We start from the raw sequence: 18827 nt of genomic DNA on the forward strand, positions 1-18827 counted from the left end.
TGGTTTTGTTGCAATTGGATACCGTATTAGTAGTGGCAAGGTGCAAAGTGGAGAATTAGTTAATTGATGGCAATACTGTGGTAATTTTGACATAGATCATATGTACCTAAGCATATATGTGTTAACAAAGAAGTACATGACATTTTTTGACAATTACATAGATCAATAACACTAAAATCTGTCTAATATTGTATACCAAATAATCTGAATATTTTAAAAAATCAGTTCATGATTTTGTAAATCATGAAAGGTATTTTTAAAGATTAGCTTTTATAAATTTCTATTAAAACAAGTTTAATGTTGATTATATGACTCTATCTTGTTGAATTAATCATTGGAGCCGTCTATCTAGTTCTTATATCTTAAACTTCTATGTGTAAAATTCCTGGAAGCCCAAGGTCCCTTCAAACCAAAAGCCATAGACTCCTTGTATTAATTGAAAGTCTAGTTTGTTTACATTATCATTTATCAAGCAAGTGGAGCCTTGCTGTTACATAATTTATGATATACTAAAGCCTTCCATGATAATTAATGAGATAACAAATACAGTGTAAATTAATAATATACATTGTCTTTAGGTACATATTGAGTTCTATGGATATACACATTGACATATATTTTAGCCATATAGTTGGGTAAGGGTTTGTATCAGGTAGCTTTTGCAGCATTAAAAAACAAACAAACAAACAAACAAACAAAAAAACTACTCCAAACCTAATGACATAAAATAACAATTATTTACTAACTGATGATTTTTTGCTTGACTATGTGGGCTAGGTTCAACTTGATGGTTCTTCTGCTGGTCTCCTTGTGTTCAGCTGGCAAATCAACTGGAGGCTGATTGGTCCTGGATATCCTCACTCACATGTCTGGCAATTGCCTGGGTGATGGGGGTGACTGAGCTACACATCTCCAGTATCTAGCAGTCTAGCCTGGGCTTTTTCACATGGTGACTGGCTTCTAAAACAGAAGACAGTAAAGACCCCCAACATACACTTTTTAAGCCTTTGGTTATGTCATGTTTGCTAATACCCCTTTAGATAAGGCAAGTCATCTAACCAAGACCAGATTCAATATACCCCAGCTCTCGATGGGAGGTGTTGCAAAGAATTTGTAGCCATTTTTATTTTGTAATCTATCATAGAGCTGAAATGAATTTAAATATATTTATAAGTAATATTAGTATTTTAAACTTTAGCAGTATTATTGAGCCTAAAGATATTCACTGTGACCTGGACTTTTCAACTGAAAACTAACTGTTATGGTGGAAATGATTTTGAACAAGAAAATAAAATTTGAGATTTAATAATATTCCACATGCAATATAGAGAGATGGATTAACTGCTTTTGGTAATAAAGACATTTAATAGCCATGGACAATCCGGATGTGCCTATTTGCAAATGTCATGTAATTGTCATTACATTTGATCATTAATAACATCTAAGGAAATGAATAAAAGGAAGTTCAATGACATGACTCTGTTTCAGCCAAGATTATATAGTATTGGACTTTTGTTGTAATTCAACTATTAAATCGAACAGTTTCCTGGAATATATGTATATAGTTATATGTGTTTATAAAATGACAACTATTCCCATATGTGTATAATCCTATTTTCATATACACAAAGCAATCTGTTCTTTACACAGAAAACAGGTAATGAGTATATCACCCGTCAACCTCCAAACTGCTGCTCCTACAACAACATGTAAATCTCATTACCAATTACGCTGCCTGCATGAGAACCATCAAATGCCTCCAAAGTGCTCTGGCTTCCTACATCTAATTATAAATTGCAGAATACTAATTTTGGTGTCAATCAATCTGAAAACCAGTGTGCTGCACTACACTCACTGGGGGGCATTGAATATCAATTTCTCAGCCTGCCTCTTGCTTTGTTGAATTCATTGTCATCCAAATTGTCTATTTTCTTTAACATTATGTCTACACCATGAATACTATTTTCTACTTTTCAATGTAAAGTAATATTTTCTACCAAAAATATCATTTGTTTTACAATATGTTAAGATAAGGTAGGCTACTTAAACCAATCCATCACTTGAAATATTTCTTTTCCCTTTATCAAATGTAAGGACTTACTGAAGTAAACTTAAAAATTTCCCTGTTTTTTGTACAATATTTGTTTTTACTGATCCTGTTGACCCCTTTATATGTGCCAAATTCTAAATCTTAGCAATTCTCCTTCATGTCTGGTCCCCTTAGCAGGCTGTTAGCAAACCTCCCTTTTCTTTGGTATAAAAACAAACCTGGGTTCAAGTTTGATTCTGCCTCATTACCTGTGTGAGACTTTGAATAAATAATTTACCGTTTCTAAGCCTCTATTTTCTCATTTATAAAATGGGATCATACCATCTAGGATGGTTGTGAGGATTGAACTAAATGGTGCTCAGCACATTGCTGAGACTTACTCAGTGCCCAGTAAATGCTGACTCCTGGTCTGTGCATTCACTTACAATATCATCACAAACATGGTGACATTCATGAGTTGTTCTCTGTAATTAATGGCTATTTCCTTTAAGCCAAGACTTTGACATTTTAAAAACAAATTTTAGAGGAAATCTTCCCCTTTGTATACATATATACTGAGTATAATTTAACATTGTTCAGTGACTCTGAGATGTCAGGGAGAAGCAGATTAATGTGGGAAAGCTAGATCCCTGGAGTCACATCCACTCTGTATCATCTGTGGCATTTTCACTTATTCATTCAATCTGCATTTACTGTGGGCCTACCATGTGCCCGTGAAAGGTGGCAAAACAGATTTAATTCTTGCCCTCCTGGAACTCACAGTGTAGAAGAGAAGGAAGACATTAAAGGACTGGAAAAATAAACAGAATTATAGGTTGTGAAAAGTGAGATGAGAAGAAGGATCAGAGTGGTAAGGAAGAGTGTAAGTGGAGAGACCTACCTTCAATTTGGTTGGACAGGGAAGGTTTCTTTGAGGAACGGATGTTTAAGCTGAGACTGGAAAGACAAACTGGAGAGAGAGAGGCAGAGAGTAAGGAAACTGCATCCTAAGAACATGGAATAGCCCATATGGAGGCCCCTAAGTTGAAAAAAAAAATGATGCTTTTACAAACTAGGAGAAATCCAATGTGGTCAAGCATAGCAATAAAGAGAGAATAATGATGAAAGAAGAGGTTGAGGAGTAGGCAGTGGCCAGATGATGAGGCCCCATGGGCTGTGTTTAGGGTGATTGTATATCAGGTTTCACAAGGACAGTCTGGTTTAGGCCTGTTGTCCTAGTATAATTATTAGCAGCTCTCTCTTCACTCTTAAAAATGCCCTGGTTTAGACAATAAATTGTATAGTCACTGTAGCTATATTAAACAGTCTGGATTTTTTTCTAAGGGTAATGGGGAGCCTTTGCAGAGTTTTAAGAAGGAGAATGATATGATTTACTCTTTAGGTGATAAGACATGAGTGGATATGGGCAGCACAGTTGGAAGGCTGTTCAGGAGGTAAGGAGATAGATGGCATTGGCTGGAGCAGAATGAGGACAGTGAAGATAAAGGGATGTGGGTGGATTCAAAATATATTTTGGAGTTAGAATGGTTAAATTCTAGTGATGAGGCAGAAGGAGTTATCAAGAATAATTCCTAGGCCAGGCACGGTGGCTCACGCTTATAATCCCAGCACTTTGGGAGGCTGAGGCGGGCAAATCACTTGAGGTCAGGAGTTCGAGATCAGCCTGGTCAAAATGGTGAAATTCCGTCTCTACTAAAAATACAAAAATTAGCTGGGCATGGGGCACACGCCTGTAATCCCAGCTACTCGGGAGGCTGAGGCAAAAGAATCACTTGAACGGTGGAGATTGTAATGAGCTGAGATCGTGCCACTGCACTCCAGCCTGGGTGACAGAGAAAGACTCCATTTCAAAAAAAAAAAAAAAAAAGAATAACTCCTAGATAAACTAAGTGACTGATGGTGCTATTTATGGAAATTTGGACAATTAGGGGTAGATACTGAGTGAAAGAACAAGGGCTCAGTTTTTGTTTTTTTTTTTTGAGACGGAGTCTCACTCTGTCCCCAGGCTGGAGTGCAGTGGCGTGATCTCAGCTCACTGCAAGCTCCACCTCCCAGGTTCACACCATTCTCCTGCCTCAGCCTCCTGAGTAGCTGGGACTACAGACGCCCACGACCATGTCCCGCTAATTTTTTGTGTTTTTTAGTAGAGACGAGGTTTCACCATGTTAGCCAGGATGGTCTAGCTCTCCTGACCTCGTGATGCGCCCACCTCAGCCTCCCAAAGTGCTGGGATTACAAGTTTGAGCCACCACGTCTGGCCCAAGGGCTCAGTTTTTGACTTGTTAAGTTTGAGATGCCGTGGAGATGCCATGTGACTGCTCAAGGATAAGCAATTGGCCCAAGGATAACAGAAGATAAGCAGACTTGAGTAGATCTAAGTAGATCTGAGACTCACACCCTAGTCCTGTGAATCTAAACCTACAATCAAGAAACCACCTCATATGTAGAACTGTACTTAGGTATTCTTCATGCCATGTTTTCTGGGTGTTTGATGAATTTCTAGGCCCTTGCCTGTGAACACTAAGGGGCAGCAGGGGTCTAAAAGTATATTTAAATAAAATTCCAAAAATGAGCACCAAACTGTTCAACCCACAGGAATTTTCTGAACAAGGAGGAGGAGGAATATAGGATATAAGATTATGGGGCGTGGCTGAGACCCTCACTTGGCAGACTAGGACATCAGGCCCAAGGAAGCTGTATTTCACTGAGGCTACTTAGGTAGTGGGAGAACTGGGGTTACATCCTCAGTCTTCATCCCTCCCAGGTTGTCATTCTTTCCAAGAGTAGAAAATCTATGAACAGTCCTCTGATGGGAGGTCATTTAGCAAATGTCTGGATATATCAGAGGTGTTTGTTGCTGGCCCTAGTTAAGGGGAGGGTTTTAGTTCCATCAGGCAAGGAAGACCATCTTTAAACAGTCTTCCAGTTGTCAGGAGAACTAGTTCGATTGTTAAGATTTTCTCGTGGTGAGAGGCACATGTGTTTTGAGCCAGCGTGCCACAGAGGGCCCTATTGTGTCAACTCACTTACGCGTGCATCTCAGCGCAGCTGATATGTCCATTTGCTGTGGAGCAACAGCTGGTTGCCTGGTGGGTCAATGCGGCTGCTGTTTAAGGTGGAGACAGCTGCCAGCTCCCAGGTATAGGGAACTGAGAGGAGAAACAGGCTGACAAGGTCACTGCTTTTGTTGTTCCTGGGACATCATACTAGTTAACTGGTTTGGTATTGTCCATTGGATTGAGTTTTTTTAGCTCCTCTCATAGAGGTCACTCTTATAAAATTAGTGCGTTCAATTTAAGAGAATTAAAAAGAATTTCAGACAAAAGGATGTGGTTGTAATACATCCTGCTAGAGACGATGCTGATTTCATACAACATTTCTGTAGTACCCATCAGGTTTCGGCCAATTAATTAAATCATACCAAGCCTGGGAATGAAGTTGGAATTATTCTGCATGGAATTACCCACACGTTTAGTGATCATTGCTAAAGCAACATTTGCACAGAAGTTGGGTGTCATGTTTACCCCAAAGTGACTTATTCCTTTCATCCATGTCTCTCAGCTGTCACCCCATGTCTGGAGAGTGTGCCTGCAAGCCGGGCTGGTCAGGACTCTACTGTAATGAGACATGTTCTCCTGGATTCTACGGGAAAGCTTGCCAGCAGATCTGCAGCTGCCAAAATGGGGCAGACTGTGACAGTGTGACTGGAAAGTGCACCTGTGCCCCAGGATTCAAAGTGAGTGACTAGGGCTCTGGAGGAAGGAGAAGAGGGGTGCAGTGTGAAGCATCTCAATACCATGATTTATATGACCTCCAGTGAAATACTGTGAATGTGCTAAAGTCATCCACATCATTAATGAGAGAGAGAAAATGAGGGGAAAAATGCTAATAGAGATATAAGGAATTACCTTAGTATGATGACTGGGAAAGCTGGTAAAACTATAAATGTGGCATTAATTTTTAATATAAACATATGTCAGAAAGTATATTATAATTATTCCTTAAGTAATTTATTTTATTGTTTTATAGGTGACAAAGAAGTTACTTTTCCAAGTAGATTATTACTGTTATTGTTGACAGCTTTTGTTTTTAATTCCACGAAATTTGAAGACACATCCAGTTAGCATTTGTAATGTATTTACATTCTGTAGTTGGTAGTACATAAGTTTTCAGGTCCCTTTGAAAATCCAGACCCTATAAATACATCTATATTCCATGCATAATAGAGCAGAATTTTGCTCACAGTTTCTAAGATTTCATGGTGATAGGCTAGGAATCTTTGCTTTAAAGGAGAATGTGTTGTTCTTGAATTATTCCTTCCCATTTTAAAGAGCACATTGAACTATGAAGAATGTTGATGATTATTCCAGAGCACATAATGTAGAACTGGTGGATCAAAAAGTCACAGAGCTGAGAGGATCTTTAAAGGGTTTTCTAACCTATGTCATAACCCTTTGGTTCAGCCCTTGAATTAGCTTTGTCTTAAGAGTCCCTTCTGTTTTGAAAGGAGATGACCTCCAGTTGCCTTTGGTAGCTTAATTCTGTGTTTAATGCTCCCTGTCGGATAAAGTGAATCATGTTGCTGAATGTGTTCTGTTGTTGCTTTGCTTTACCTACTAAAAATATTACATATCATATGAGGAGGTCTAGGAAGGGTTGAGATCTAATGTATAGTTTATATTGATGTTTATTTATTGACAGTAATTTTACAGATACAATTTATTTTTATATATCTACTTGTCTGAGCAACCAAAAAGGGTTTTTATTGTTGTTTTGTTTTAGTTCTGCTATGAAGGTGAAGCTAATGTAATTGCAAGCTTTTTTGGATCCCATTTAATAATATGTCCTAAACATAGACCGGCTAGTGTTGCCCTTAAATTTCTAAAATTTGTATAGTGGTGACATTATGACAAAATTTTAATAATACAGTGTGTTAAAATTAGAGAGGAAGTATAATTAGCATTGCCAAGATATATTTTTGTTTATTTGTGTTGGCCTTATTTCAGTTGGCAAAATTGAATGCATTTTGCTACTTGTGTCTATCTAGGGAATTGACTGCTCTACCCCATGCCCTCTGGGAACCTATGGGATAAACTGTTCCTCTCGCTGTGGCTGTAAAAATGATGCAGTCTGCTCTCCTGTGGATGGGTCTTGTACTTGCAAGGCAGGTAAGAATGGGTAAATAAGTCTTTAATTCGATCCTGGTCACGTTATCTCCTAAAGACACAAAAAGAAAGAAACCTTAACCAGGGTTGTAGCTCCAGTTGCACCAAAATTCAGTGTCTGACCTCTGCAAGCCCCTCATCCAGTGTGGGCTGGAACGCTTTCCTGAGTCAAGGGAAGAGGCTCACATTAGATGATCTCTGAAGTCACTGCCAGCTCCAAAAATCTGTGTGTCTGTGCACTTTTGGGAAGAGTAAACAAGCAGACATGTGTTCATGCCCCTAAATTGACTGGCTTGGAGTCATGACAGGAAATGCAGCCAAGCACCAATTTTATATGAGCACTAGAACGTGTCCATCCATAGGTGCAGCCAGGATCCTGGATATACACAGTTGCTGGTTAATGGGGTCCTGCTTTAAAGATGGTGTTGTGTTTTCAAGCAGAATCCTTCGTCTCCCTTCCATATAAATATTTCACTTTCCTGATCTGAACAAAACTCAGCATTCCACAGTGTGCATCACTGCCCATTAAAGGTGCTTTGACTCTATATCTCTTCCTCAGTAGCCCACTAGTATGCAGTGTTGGCATCCTCGACAGATCACACAACACACTTGGCTGTTTGGGTCCTCAGGGGTGCCTTCTGTTCATTTCTGATGGAGGCCTAACTTGGCAGAACCAGTGCTCTCTGCTGCTGTGTCTGGGGCTTGCATCTCCAAGGTATTTCTAAAGAGAAACGTGGTTTGGAAAGGCTCAACAAGGCTCCCTGCTGCCTTTGTTCGCTCACATGCTCTGGCGTTTTCGCACAGGCTGGCACGGGGTGGACTGCTCCATCAGATGTCCCAGTGGCACATGGGGCTTTGGCTGTAACTTAACATGCCAGTGCCTCAATGGGGGAGCCTGCAACACCCTGGACGGGACCTGCACGTGTGCACCTGGATGGCGCGGGGAGAAATGCGAACTTCCCTGCCAGGTATGCACAAATCAGCGCCCTGACGGAAAACGCCTATGAGGAACTGATGTTGTAAAGTTGGCTTCTTTTTGCAGTTTTCCTGACTTCAAGTGGCTCACTGTGAACCCAACTTCGGTAACTACTGGAAGAATCCAGGTATTTGGATTCAAATTGGACATAGGATTGGAAAAGGGATAGACATGGAAACTGGTTAGATAGGCTCTGCGAGAATTTCTTCCTTCTTTTCCTTCATCTTATTCATTTTCCTCAACCCCCACCCTTTATTTTCTGTTTCTTATTCACCCATCTCTTGGTGGCAGCCAGTGAACAGTACTGGTCTCCAAATATTTTGTTTCCATTATCATGGAAATCCCCCTGCCTTTAGGGTGGAAAGTGGCAGGGAGTTGAAAGGAGGGTGGTGATTGATGTCATAGAAATGCTCATGGAAGGGTGGAAAAAAGGTTTGGAAACAATGTCTTTTAACATAAGTATCTCTGGAGCCACAAGAATCTCTTAAGATGTCCCTATAGCTCACTCTATTCCCTTGACCTACTCTGGAGATACAGGTCATTAGAAATCTCATACTGCATCTACCTCAGGCTGTCAGGGAGTGCAAACGGGAAGTGCATTCTGGAGTAAGCTGCTGATTTCTTTTCCATCACTCTTTCTTTCTATAGCAATTATTTTCTCCTGAGCCATTAGGCATTCTCTCTGTGGTGTGTGTTCTCTGCCTCCAGGACATCATCTGATGCGAGATAACAATGTGACCCCCTGAACTGGGCCCCTCGAGAAGGGCCTTCCACAATGCTCTTGTCTCTCTGGGCTTCCTCCTCATTAAGTACAACCCACTTCCCAAAGTAGAAAGGATCCCACTCATGGATATCCCATGGACAGAGCTGTCAGCTTTGCTGCCTCTCGTCAGTCTAGTGAACAAATTATCAGTACTTGGAGATGAGCTTGAAGATCACTTTTTACTCCCTATCTGATTGTAGACAAAGCAAAGCCCCTGGCACAATCTCGTCCTTTTTCATACCTTAGAGGAGTTAGTAAATCAGTGAAGGCTGAGGGTTTAGTGGTTCATATCATGACAAAACTAAATCCTGTGTAGCTGTATCAAACATTGGTGGGGTCTACAAAATGATTGTTTTCTTTTTCTTATTTTAACAAGTTCTAGACAAATAATTATTCATCTAGCACCCACTACCTGTCTATGCTGGTTCCCACGTTCCTCCTCTGTGGTAATTCTGTACCCCTGTTTCTCTTAGTTCTTGGGTGCTGTTGGGAAGGCTTGTAATGCCTCCCTCATTTCCCAGGATCTGGGGTGAAAGAGCTGAACTTTCCATTCTTTCTCCATAAACAAAACGATCATGTCTGTGAGGAGTCTTGTCTCCATCAGACCATCCAAACTGACGTGCATGTGAAAATATAAAAGATCTGGAAGGGGAGGAGCGAGGTGTGTCAACTCATACTTAGGATTGTGAGTCAGAATATTTTGTGTGGCTTAGACTTCTTCCTGAAAAGCAGGATAATAATCAGAGAAAAGTAACAAAAGATCTTCATTTTTCTTTATAGTACCATGTATCTCATTGGCAACTTATGGCGATGAACTTAATTCAATTAAAACTATAATTTTTAAGATTAGTTTATAATTTAAAAAATTTTTAAATTATAAAATTTTTTATATTTTATAAAATATAAATAGGCAGGAGAATAGTGTGAATCTGGGAGGCCGAGCTTGCAGTGAGCCGAGATAGCGCCACTGCAGTCCGGCCTGGGCGAAAGAGTGAGACTCTGTCTCATAAAAAATAATAATAAAAAATAAAAAATAAAATGACCCTGACCCACACAAAAAAGCTCTAAAATTACAGTTTTAAAACTGTAATTTTATAATTTAAAAAATTTTTAAAGTGTGTTGGCATGATTGGCTTCACTATTTATATGTCCCAACCATTGTGTCAGGCATAAACTAGGGTTTGAGTGACTTTAAAACACTGACTTCAAAACACTGACTTCCTGGAGCCTATATTTTGGGGACTAAGAAGACATAGAAAGAGGTGATTAAGATGCATCCCTCTGGCTGGGTGTGGTGGCTCACACCTGTAATCCAAACGCTTTAGGAGGCTGAGGCGAGTGGATCACCTGAGGTCAGGAGTTCGAGACCAGCCTGACCAACAAGGTGAAACCCTGTCTCTACTAAAAATACAAAAATTAGCCTGACATGGTGGCAGGTGCCTGTAGTCCCAGCTACTCGGGAGGCTGAGAATTGCTTCAACCCGGGAGGCTGAGGTTGCGGTGAGCTGAAATCACACCACTGCACTCCAGTCTGGGCAACAGAGCGAGACTCCATCTCAAAAAAAAAAGAAAAAAAAAAAAAGATGCATCCCTCTAAGAAGTGTTTGGGGCAGCAGGGTACTGTAGTGAAATAGCTGACAGTGGCCTTTTCCTCTCCTGTTGTGGAATTTCCCAGGCCCTCATTGCTGCCTTTGATGCTATTTTCCATGCAGGATGGCACGTATGGGCTGAACTGTGCTGAGCGCTGCGACTGCAGCCACGCAGATGGCTGCCACCCTACCACGGGCCATTGCCGCTGCCTCCCCGGATGGTCAGGTGAGAGCCAAGGACCACTAATTGAAAGGTGAAACCTGCCAACTTAACACCTAGCGCTGTTCCTTATCACTTCACAGAAACACACACAAGTCAACTTTTCAAAAAAAAATGAAAATTCGATAAAGTTTCCAGTAAACTGAAACCTTTAATCTATAATCCAGGGCTGATTTTTTGTTGATTTGTGCAGGGGCAGTTCTCTTGAGCTACATGTAAGGTCCAGCTGTCAAAATTCAGGCCAGCAAGATAGGGAAAATGTGAATTGCTTTGAAGAGTTCAGCAAGACCGCTGTGGTATATTTTGAGCACTGAAGAAAGAATGATTGAAATAAGCCCTAAAAATATAACAAGGGTCACCTTAGTGAGGCAAAAAAATACGGATATTAATATGGTGAATATGCATATGCATATTATTGTATGGTTAATATGCAAATATTAAAATGTTCATTGCTGGAAGTAAAAGTTTTAAAACTTTCTTTTTTTTACGATAATGTTCAGATCTTGACAAATTCATAATATGATTGAGTACAAATTCTGTAACCACAGGGTAGGAGTTTCTCCTTATTTATATAGCTTCATGGTTTCAGCCAGGAAGTTTATCAAGCTAAAAGTGATACTGAAAGAAGAAGAAGTTTCTGCTCATGGTATACAGACTTGCTAAGATATTTAGTGCCACCTTCCAAGTATCATGAGCAAAAACATTGTTCTTCTTCTAGGACTACTTTACATTCCTACCAGTACTGTACAAGGGTTCCATTTTTTTCATTTCCTCACCAACACTAGTTATTACTGACTTTTTGATTCTAGCCATCCTAGTCAGTGTTTAGTGGTATCTCATTGTGGTTTTGCTTTCCATTTCCATGATGGCTGATGATACTGAACATCTTTCTGTGCATTTGTTGGTCATCTCTATTATCTTCTTTATATAAATCCCTACTCAGACTCTTTGTTCATTTTTTAACTGGATTTTCTTTTTACTATGGTGTTATAATCTTTATATTTTTTAGATATATGTCCTTATCAGATATATAATTTACAAATATTTTCTTCCATTCTTTGAGTTATTTTTTCCTTTCTTGATGATGACTTTTGCAGCAGAAAAGTTTTTATTTTGATGAAGTCTAGTTACCTTTTTTATTTCATTGCTTGTGCTTTCGGTGTTAAATGTAAAAAAACTTTGCCTGATCCAAGGTCACAAGATTTATGTCCATGTTTCTCCTAAAAATTTTATAGTTTTAGCTTCTGTATTTAGATATTTGATCCATTTTGAGGTAATTTTTACATACAATATGAGGTAGGGGTCCAACTTCATTCTTTTGCATGTGGCTATCCAGTTGTCCCAGCACCATTTGTGAAAAGACTGTTGTTTCCCCCACTGAATTGTCTTGATACCCTTTTTAAAATTCAGTGTTCCATAAATGTGAGAGGATTTATTTCTGGACTGTCTATTTCATTTCATTAGTCTATATGTCTCTCCTTATGCCAGCACCATACTGTTTTGATTATTGTAGCTTTGTAGGAAGCATTAAAACTGAGAAATTTGAGTCCTTTTAAATTGGCTTTTCTTTTTCAGTATTGTTTTGACTATTCTGGGTCCTTGAATTTCCATATGAATGGTAACATCAATATGTTAATTTCCACAAAGAAGCAAGGTGGAAATTTAATGGAGATTGAATCTATAGATCAATTTGGGGAATACTGTCCACTTAACAATATGAAGTCTTCAGATTCATAAACATGGGATGTCACCAGCAGCCTCTTCAGTAGTGTCTGTCAGCCCCTTGGAAAATGTTGAGAGCTTCTTTGGTTTCTAAAGGAGTGAACTGAGATGAACTGTCATGTGCTTGATTTCTAGTGTCTGAGAGCTACCTTGGGAAACAGGCCAAGGCTGGTGCAATGGACTTTATTTTCTACCAATAGGAGCTAGCCACAGACACGAGGCCTCCCCAACCCTGTAGTTCTATCTTGACTTGCAAAACCTGAGATAACTTTGACTTCACAATAGGAAACTCTGCCTACCAATGTTTCGGCTTGGCTCTTCATCCCCAAATGTTAAAACTGCATCACACTAGGGATTAAACCAGATTTTGTGACTTCACTAGGGTTCTTGAAGTTCTCAAATGGAGAGATCGATACTAATTTCTCAATGACCACGGTGAAACAAAATAACATTTTTAACCTTCTGGCAAATTCAGAACTTTTCTAACAGAGAGACCACATCATTTGTTTTATACAACACTCCACCAAATCTACTTTTGTCTTATGAAGATAGAAAGAATGTGAGGTCTTCCTGAACACACCAGTCACTGCTCAAGTGTCCACCTGCTTTGATGATTTAGAACTAGCCTGTGAAAGGCACACTCTAGTGTACATGAGAAGAGCAAGAGATAGGATTTGGCCTGAAGCCAGCCGGAAAATGTGTTAGTTGCATTCCACAGTCTGGGTCATGGGGTAAGACAAATTATCCCATCTGGCCTTAGACCTATCAAGCTCCTACGGGAATGCTGTGGCTTTGTCACACAATGTAATCTTGTAATCCTCTGTCCATCTGTGGCCGGCCTGCTTCTCTAAATGGGAAGACTACTGCTTCATGCTGCTCTATTGCTTGTTGCCCACCATCTCTGCCTCATGGCCTGTCAGTCATTATTGTTCCTAGACCAGCTAAGTTGCCCCAGTGTCTCATTTCTGGGTCTTCTGTGTGGGCTGTTGGTCTGTAAGCATCTGTCAGTATCTAAGCCTGCTGTGAGGTCATCCCTCACAATTACAGAATACACTTGGTATACAAAAACACATGTTGAGGAAAAGAAAATTACTGAAGTTCCAAAAAACACCTACAATTGGACCAAGAATTGGCTTATTTTTTTTTTAAAGGAAAGAGCAGCTTCTGTATATTATTTACAAAGGACATCATTTCATTGTCTGCACTGGACAGACTAATAATTTTTTACCCATAAAATTGTTTTGGGTTAGCACCTTGTTAGGACCTTTTTGAACGCAAAGAAGGTTTTACTTTCCATTTAAGACACCAGGTTTGAGGTCAAAAAATAAACATAAGCTCAGGGAAGCAAGCAATTCTATTTCCTCTCATGCCTGTTGCTGAGATTGCTGTAGGTGAACTGTTAAGTATCCCTGGACAGGGCAGCAGTACGTAGGGTAGGAGGCTTGTGTGTAGTGAGGCTTTTATGAATAAATCAGTGAAATCTGACACAGAAGCCAGGGCTCTTCCCCTGACCAAATCAACAAGATGGCCTTAAGTGCTCTGTCAACTGTGGACACTGTGGGGAGAGGCTGATCAGTTGGATTTGGAGCCAGAGATAAGGGTTAGGAGGGCCTTGTTCCTCTTTACAAAGGAATTGACATGACTAAATTGAGGAAGTCTCACCCTAAGGTGAGATGCCAAGGAAGTTGGCTTGCTGTCTTACTGTGTACCCACATCCACCATTTCTTATAACTTCAACCCACTATCTAGTATTTGGCTGTCTGTTCTCTCAAAGGAACTGAGGCTTTTTTATTTCTATTATAATTGATAGTCCTATTTTACCTAGTCATAAAATAAGTCCTCAAAATATACTGTTATGAAAAGTAAACAAAATAAAAGTTGTGTTTGACATTTTAGATCCTATTTCCAAAAAATGTACCATTTTATTGTAGTATGTGGTTATTTAAAACCTTAATTTATTGTCATTTTTAGCCAATACACTATTTTATCAAAAAGAGGCAGATTGCAGTAGAAGAATGGGGAAAATGAAATACCATTCAGGATTTAGGCTGTGTCCTATGCTGCTTCTCCTACACCTCTGGACCTCTGGTATACACACACACACACACACACACACACACACACACACACACACACACACACACACACACACTATCTCTCTCTCTCTGCTATAAAATGAGGCTGGCTTTTCAAAATGATTATACTGAAATTTCAGATGTCAATGAAATGTAATTATGAGTGTTTGTGTATACTTATGTGTGTATATTTCCAGAGTAGTGGAGTGATATACTTTATAAAAGTATTTCCCCAAAATTACAGAAACAGGCTGAAGTTTATGTCTTCTTTTCTGCTCTGACTTCAGTCAGCCAGAACACCCATTTGCTGAGCATTACAGCTAATCAAGATTTCATTCCAGCTGACTGGGAACATGTGCAGTGTCCGGCCTCATTCCCAGCCCTGGCTAAGATCACTGTCACCTGGGAACTCTTCGAACTTGCATATTCCCAGTCCCCACCTCACACCTACGAAATGAGAATTTAGAAAGTGGCTGAGGAGGAGGAAGATTATGGTGCCTCTGCCCATCCATAAAGCACCTTTGATACAAATTTGGAAAAGATTTGGAAATCCCTCAGGATGTACTCCTTGGCACATGAAGTGCAAGCTGGATTTCTGCCCCAACTTAGCCCCTTGGGCAGGGGCTCTTGCATAGTGCACAACTTGTAAAACCTTACTTGGTGGCCTTGTCTGCCCTGGTGACCCAGGCAGGCAGTGGCAGTTACGGTCTGCATAGTGGCATCTGCTGTGTCGTATTACTCTAGTTATTGAAGAGCTTGGGGTCTGGGGTGCATTTCTTTGACAGAAACCACACAGTCAATTGCAAATGAGAAGAGGAGGTTTAAGGATGTGTTTATACCAGAATAAAAAAGTTAAATGCTAAACAGTTAAAAAGGAAAATAGGACACCCAATCAGACTCTAGGGGTTTTGAGAAAGAGAGAAGAGACTAGCAAGGCATGGTATAATTGTAAGGGGAGGGGAAGAATAATAAGAGGAGAGGTTGGGGGCTCATCTGAGCCCAGCCAGGAAGGGTGGAATTGGAAGGAGTAGCACCTGTGGGCAAGTTGATGCGAAGAGCCCACTTCTCCACTCTTCCCAGCAAGCAGAACTAGGCCCAGAGTGGCCTCAGCCTCTCTCCACAAGGAAAGATCTCCTTTCCATGTTTTACGAAACACCAAGTTTGACCAGCTGAGTGAGTGAGCTGCTACTTCAGGGACTAATCTGTCGTGAGGGAGACCTACCTTCCTTTGTCCAGTGACATATAAGTGCAAATCCAAGTTGGAGGTAATAACTTTAGTCAAATGAGTTTAATTAACATGCCTGCACCCAATCAGCCACAAGTACAAATGACTCACTATCTGACCCTTTTGGGTATTGAGGGCTGGGGAGTGTGTCTGCAGGTTCATATGTATATGTCTGTCTGTTTGGTCTTGGGAGAGGGGATCATATAAAAGCGGAAGGCTGGGCCCCTGCTGTGAGGATGAAGGGAGGTGCTCATTTCCCGCCCCCCCAAAAAAAAAGCCCACAGAAAAACACAAAGCTCCAAGATCTGCCTAGCAATCCTTTCTGCTTGCTTTTATCTGGGTCCAGACTGAGGCAGGCCATGCTGTCTGGTATTTTTTTTTTTTTTTTTGTCTTGCAAGTGCAAAGGCAAACATCTCTGATTTATACGACTTATTAAGACTTTTTTCAACTTTGTTGTACTATATAAAGCAGATTCTTTTTAACTGGATCTTTAAAATCCATAGTATCCAAATAGAAAGGTTTGGTTTAACAACCATTTGTTGAGTGTATCCAGGTTCTATGCAACCATAATGCTTGGGTGCTGGGAACACAGAGAGGAAGTGATGCCAACTCCCATCATGCAGAAGCTCACATTGCATCAGGACAGCCACTCTATCGGCAGAGATGGATATACCAGTGAATAACTTCTCTATACTACACCACACTACACTATACTACACTACACTACACTACGCTACACTACACTACACTACACTACACTACACTACACTACACTACACTACGCCACTGCTTTGTTGGTCAAAGGATTAGAAAAACAGAAAAAGTGTTGTGACTAAATACTGTAGTTCCTCCGTCTTATAATTACCAAGCCCGATTATTATTAACAAGTATCTCTCTTTGCTCTAATATATGTTTAATAGCTTGTTGCCCAGGAACTAGCCATTGAATCAAAATAATTTCCTTCATTCACTAACGCTCCAAATATTGGAATACTGGCGTAAGGAATATAAGCAATTAAGTAAGACAAGGATTTGGGGTAATATCTATGAGAGGGGAAAGAATGACACCCCAGATGATTTATTTACTGCATTCATGCAATCACAAATGCCCAGTGAATGCTGATTTCACATTGAGGCCGCTGGCATAATGCATCAGGCATTAATTGCACGAACATTTCTTTAGAGCTGCTTAGCTGAAGTTTATCACGATCGTTCAGCCATTGCCTAGCAACTTGTGAAGGCTATCAAAGAGCTCTTTGTCCTCAGTCCTGGCAAAAACAGTCCCTTACAGATCTCCTTATCAGCATTAGAACATTTATCAGAAAAGAAATGCGCTCCCATTGAACCAGAGATGGCTGCAGATTTAAACCTACCCCCTTCCCACGTTGCCCCTTCTTCCCAATATTTTAGAAGTTATTTCCTGAACTATTAAAGTTTTTATCTGTTTTTTGCTAAAACTTCTGAAGGAATTTCCTTAAGATGTCATGTAATTCTTTTATGGCCTAATAATCTGGGTTTACATGTAAAAACACAGACCTGAGCCCCTAAATGTATATCTGCTCAAGAATAAGCAAGGCAGACATCTCCACCTCCTTAGCAGGAAAGGGTCACCATTTTTGATACACAACCTATAAATATGTTGGGCTTCCTGGTTTGAGTGAAGACTTATTCAGGAAAGCAAAGAATGGTGTGGTTGCTCCATCCCATTGGAAAGTGGTCCTGAATATCATACAGGAAATAGGAATTATGCGTATCAATTCATTCAACAAATATTTATTTAATACCTCCCATGTGCTAGGTGCTATAGTGAGCAAAACCAGGCATTGTCTCTCCCTCAGGGAGCTGCCAGAATTAATTACCTTTGGTGGAGAATTGGAGGGGAGTCTTCATCTGCATTTTCTTCTATATCTCTCCAGAATTCCTCTTCCCCTGCATCTCTGCTGACATTGACTTAGTTTCATGCTTTGTCACTTTGATCATTTTTTTTATTTGGGGAACCCCAAATGGGGGTTCTGCAGGTAAAAGAGCACCTGACAGGTTTTCTTTCTTCCCAGGCTCAACATCTTCCGGCCATCTTCTGCCCTCCTATAAAGCACAAATTTAGTTATGCCCCTTCCTTCTTAAAATGTTCATTTGGTCCCTGTTAACACCGGGGGAGGTTCACGCTCTATAGCATGGCGCTCTTGGCTCAACTCAACATGGCCACTGCTTGGCTGCCCAGATGCCTCACCTGCTCTCCCCAGCTCCTGAGTTTCAGCTGTACCCAACACTTGCAATTCCCAAAGGACAGACACTTCTTTGGGCCTCTGAGCCTTGCAGCCACTGTTCCCTTAGCCTGCAGTCCTCTTCCCCCTTCACAAGTTACCTCCCTTCCTGATCATGATCCCCAGGCAGAGCAGGGTGTGCCTGTTCTGTGGTCATTATCACCCTGGAGTTACATTTTTAAGAAAACTTCTCACAGCAAACCAGTAGCTGGCCAGATCCCTTGAATGTTTGCTGAGTTGGGTTTCCTTTTCTGCCTTTGACAAACAAGGAAACAAAAAGATGTTTTGTAGGACTCTAGCAAAGCTGGCAAAAAATAAGAAGAGATAAATATCAATAATACACATGTACACACACAGAGCCAGAAATAATGGTTAAAGTAAAACTTACAACTCTTCATCCTGGAGAATATTTCATTGCAGGGTTATCCTTACATGGAAGTCACATCAGCAGTCATATACCTGGTGCGACTTAGAGAAACACTTACCCAACACTCTCTTCATGATACTTACTGCCTGAAATTCCACAATTAGATATTTATTTCTTAGGTTCTTACAATATATGCTCTCTTAGAATATCAATATTCTCCAGAGAAGGTACTACTCAGCAATAATAAATGTATCTTGTCCTTTTCTGACTGTAAGATGAAGGGAAAAATAACTAGGAGGGCACAGAGGGCCAGAAGGGGAGAAGCAGCAATAGGAGAAGAGGGTACAGCAAAAGGAGGAAAGACAACTCCATACCTTTCCCTGGAATTGCCCCCTAACTGAGACATACTTG

At 40.3% G+C, this 18827-nt stretch overlaps 1 protein-coding gene across 4 annotated transcripts in view; it reads left to right on the forward strand.

Moving 5' to 3' along the window:
* MEGF10 (multiple EGF like domains 10) overlaps positions 1 to 18827 on the forward strand; it is a 241187-nt gene that overhangs the window by 193808 nt on the left and 28552 nt on the right. For all 4 annotated transcript variants that reach the window (XM_063665197.1, XM_063665198.1, XM_054489463.2 and 1 more), the window contains 4 exons: positions 5612 to 5786; positions 7098 to 7218; positions 8020 to 8183; positions 10667 to 10769. In XM_063665197.1, coding sequence (XP_063521267.1) covers positions 5612 to 5786; positions 7098 to 7218; positions 8020 to 8183; positions 10667 to 10769 — 563 coding nt within the window. The remainder of the gene's footprint in view (positions 1 to 5611; positions 5787 to 7097; positions 7219 to 8019; positions 8184 to 10666; positions 10770 to 18827) is intronic.

Source organism: Pongo pygmaeus, chromosome 4 (assembly GCF_028885625.2).
Source record: "Pongo pygmaeus isolate AG05252 chromosome 4, NHGRI_mPonPyg2-v2.0_pri, whole genome shotgun sequence".
Classification (NCBI taxonomy): Eukaryota; Metazoa; Chordata; class Mammalia; order Primates; family Hominidae; genus Pongo; species Pongo pygmaeus.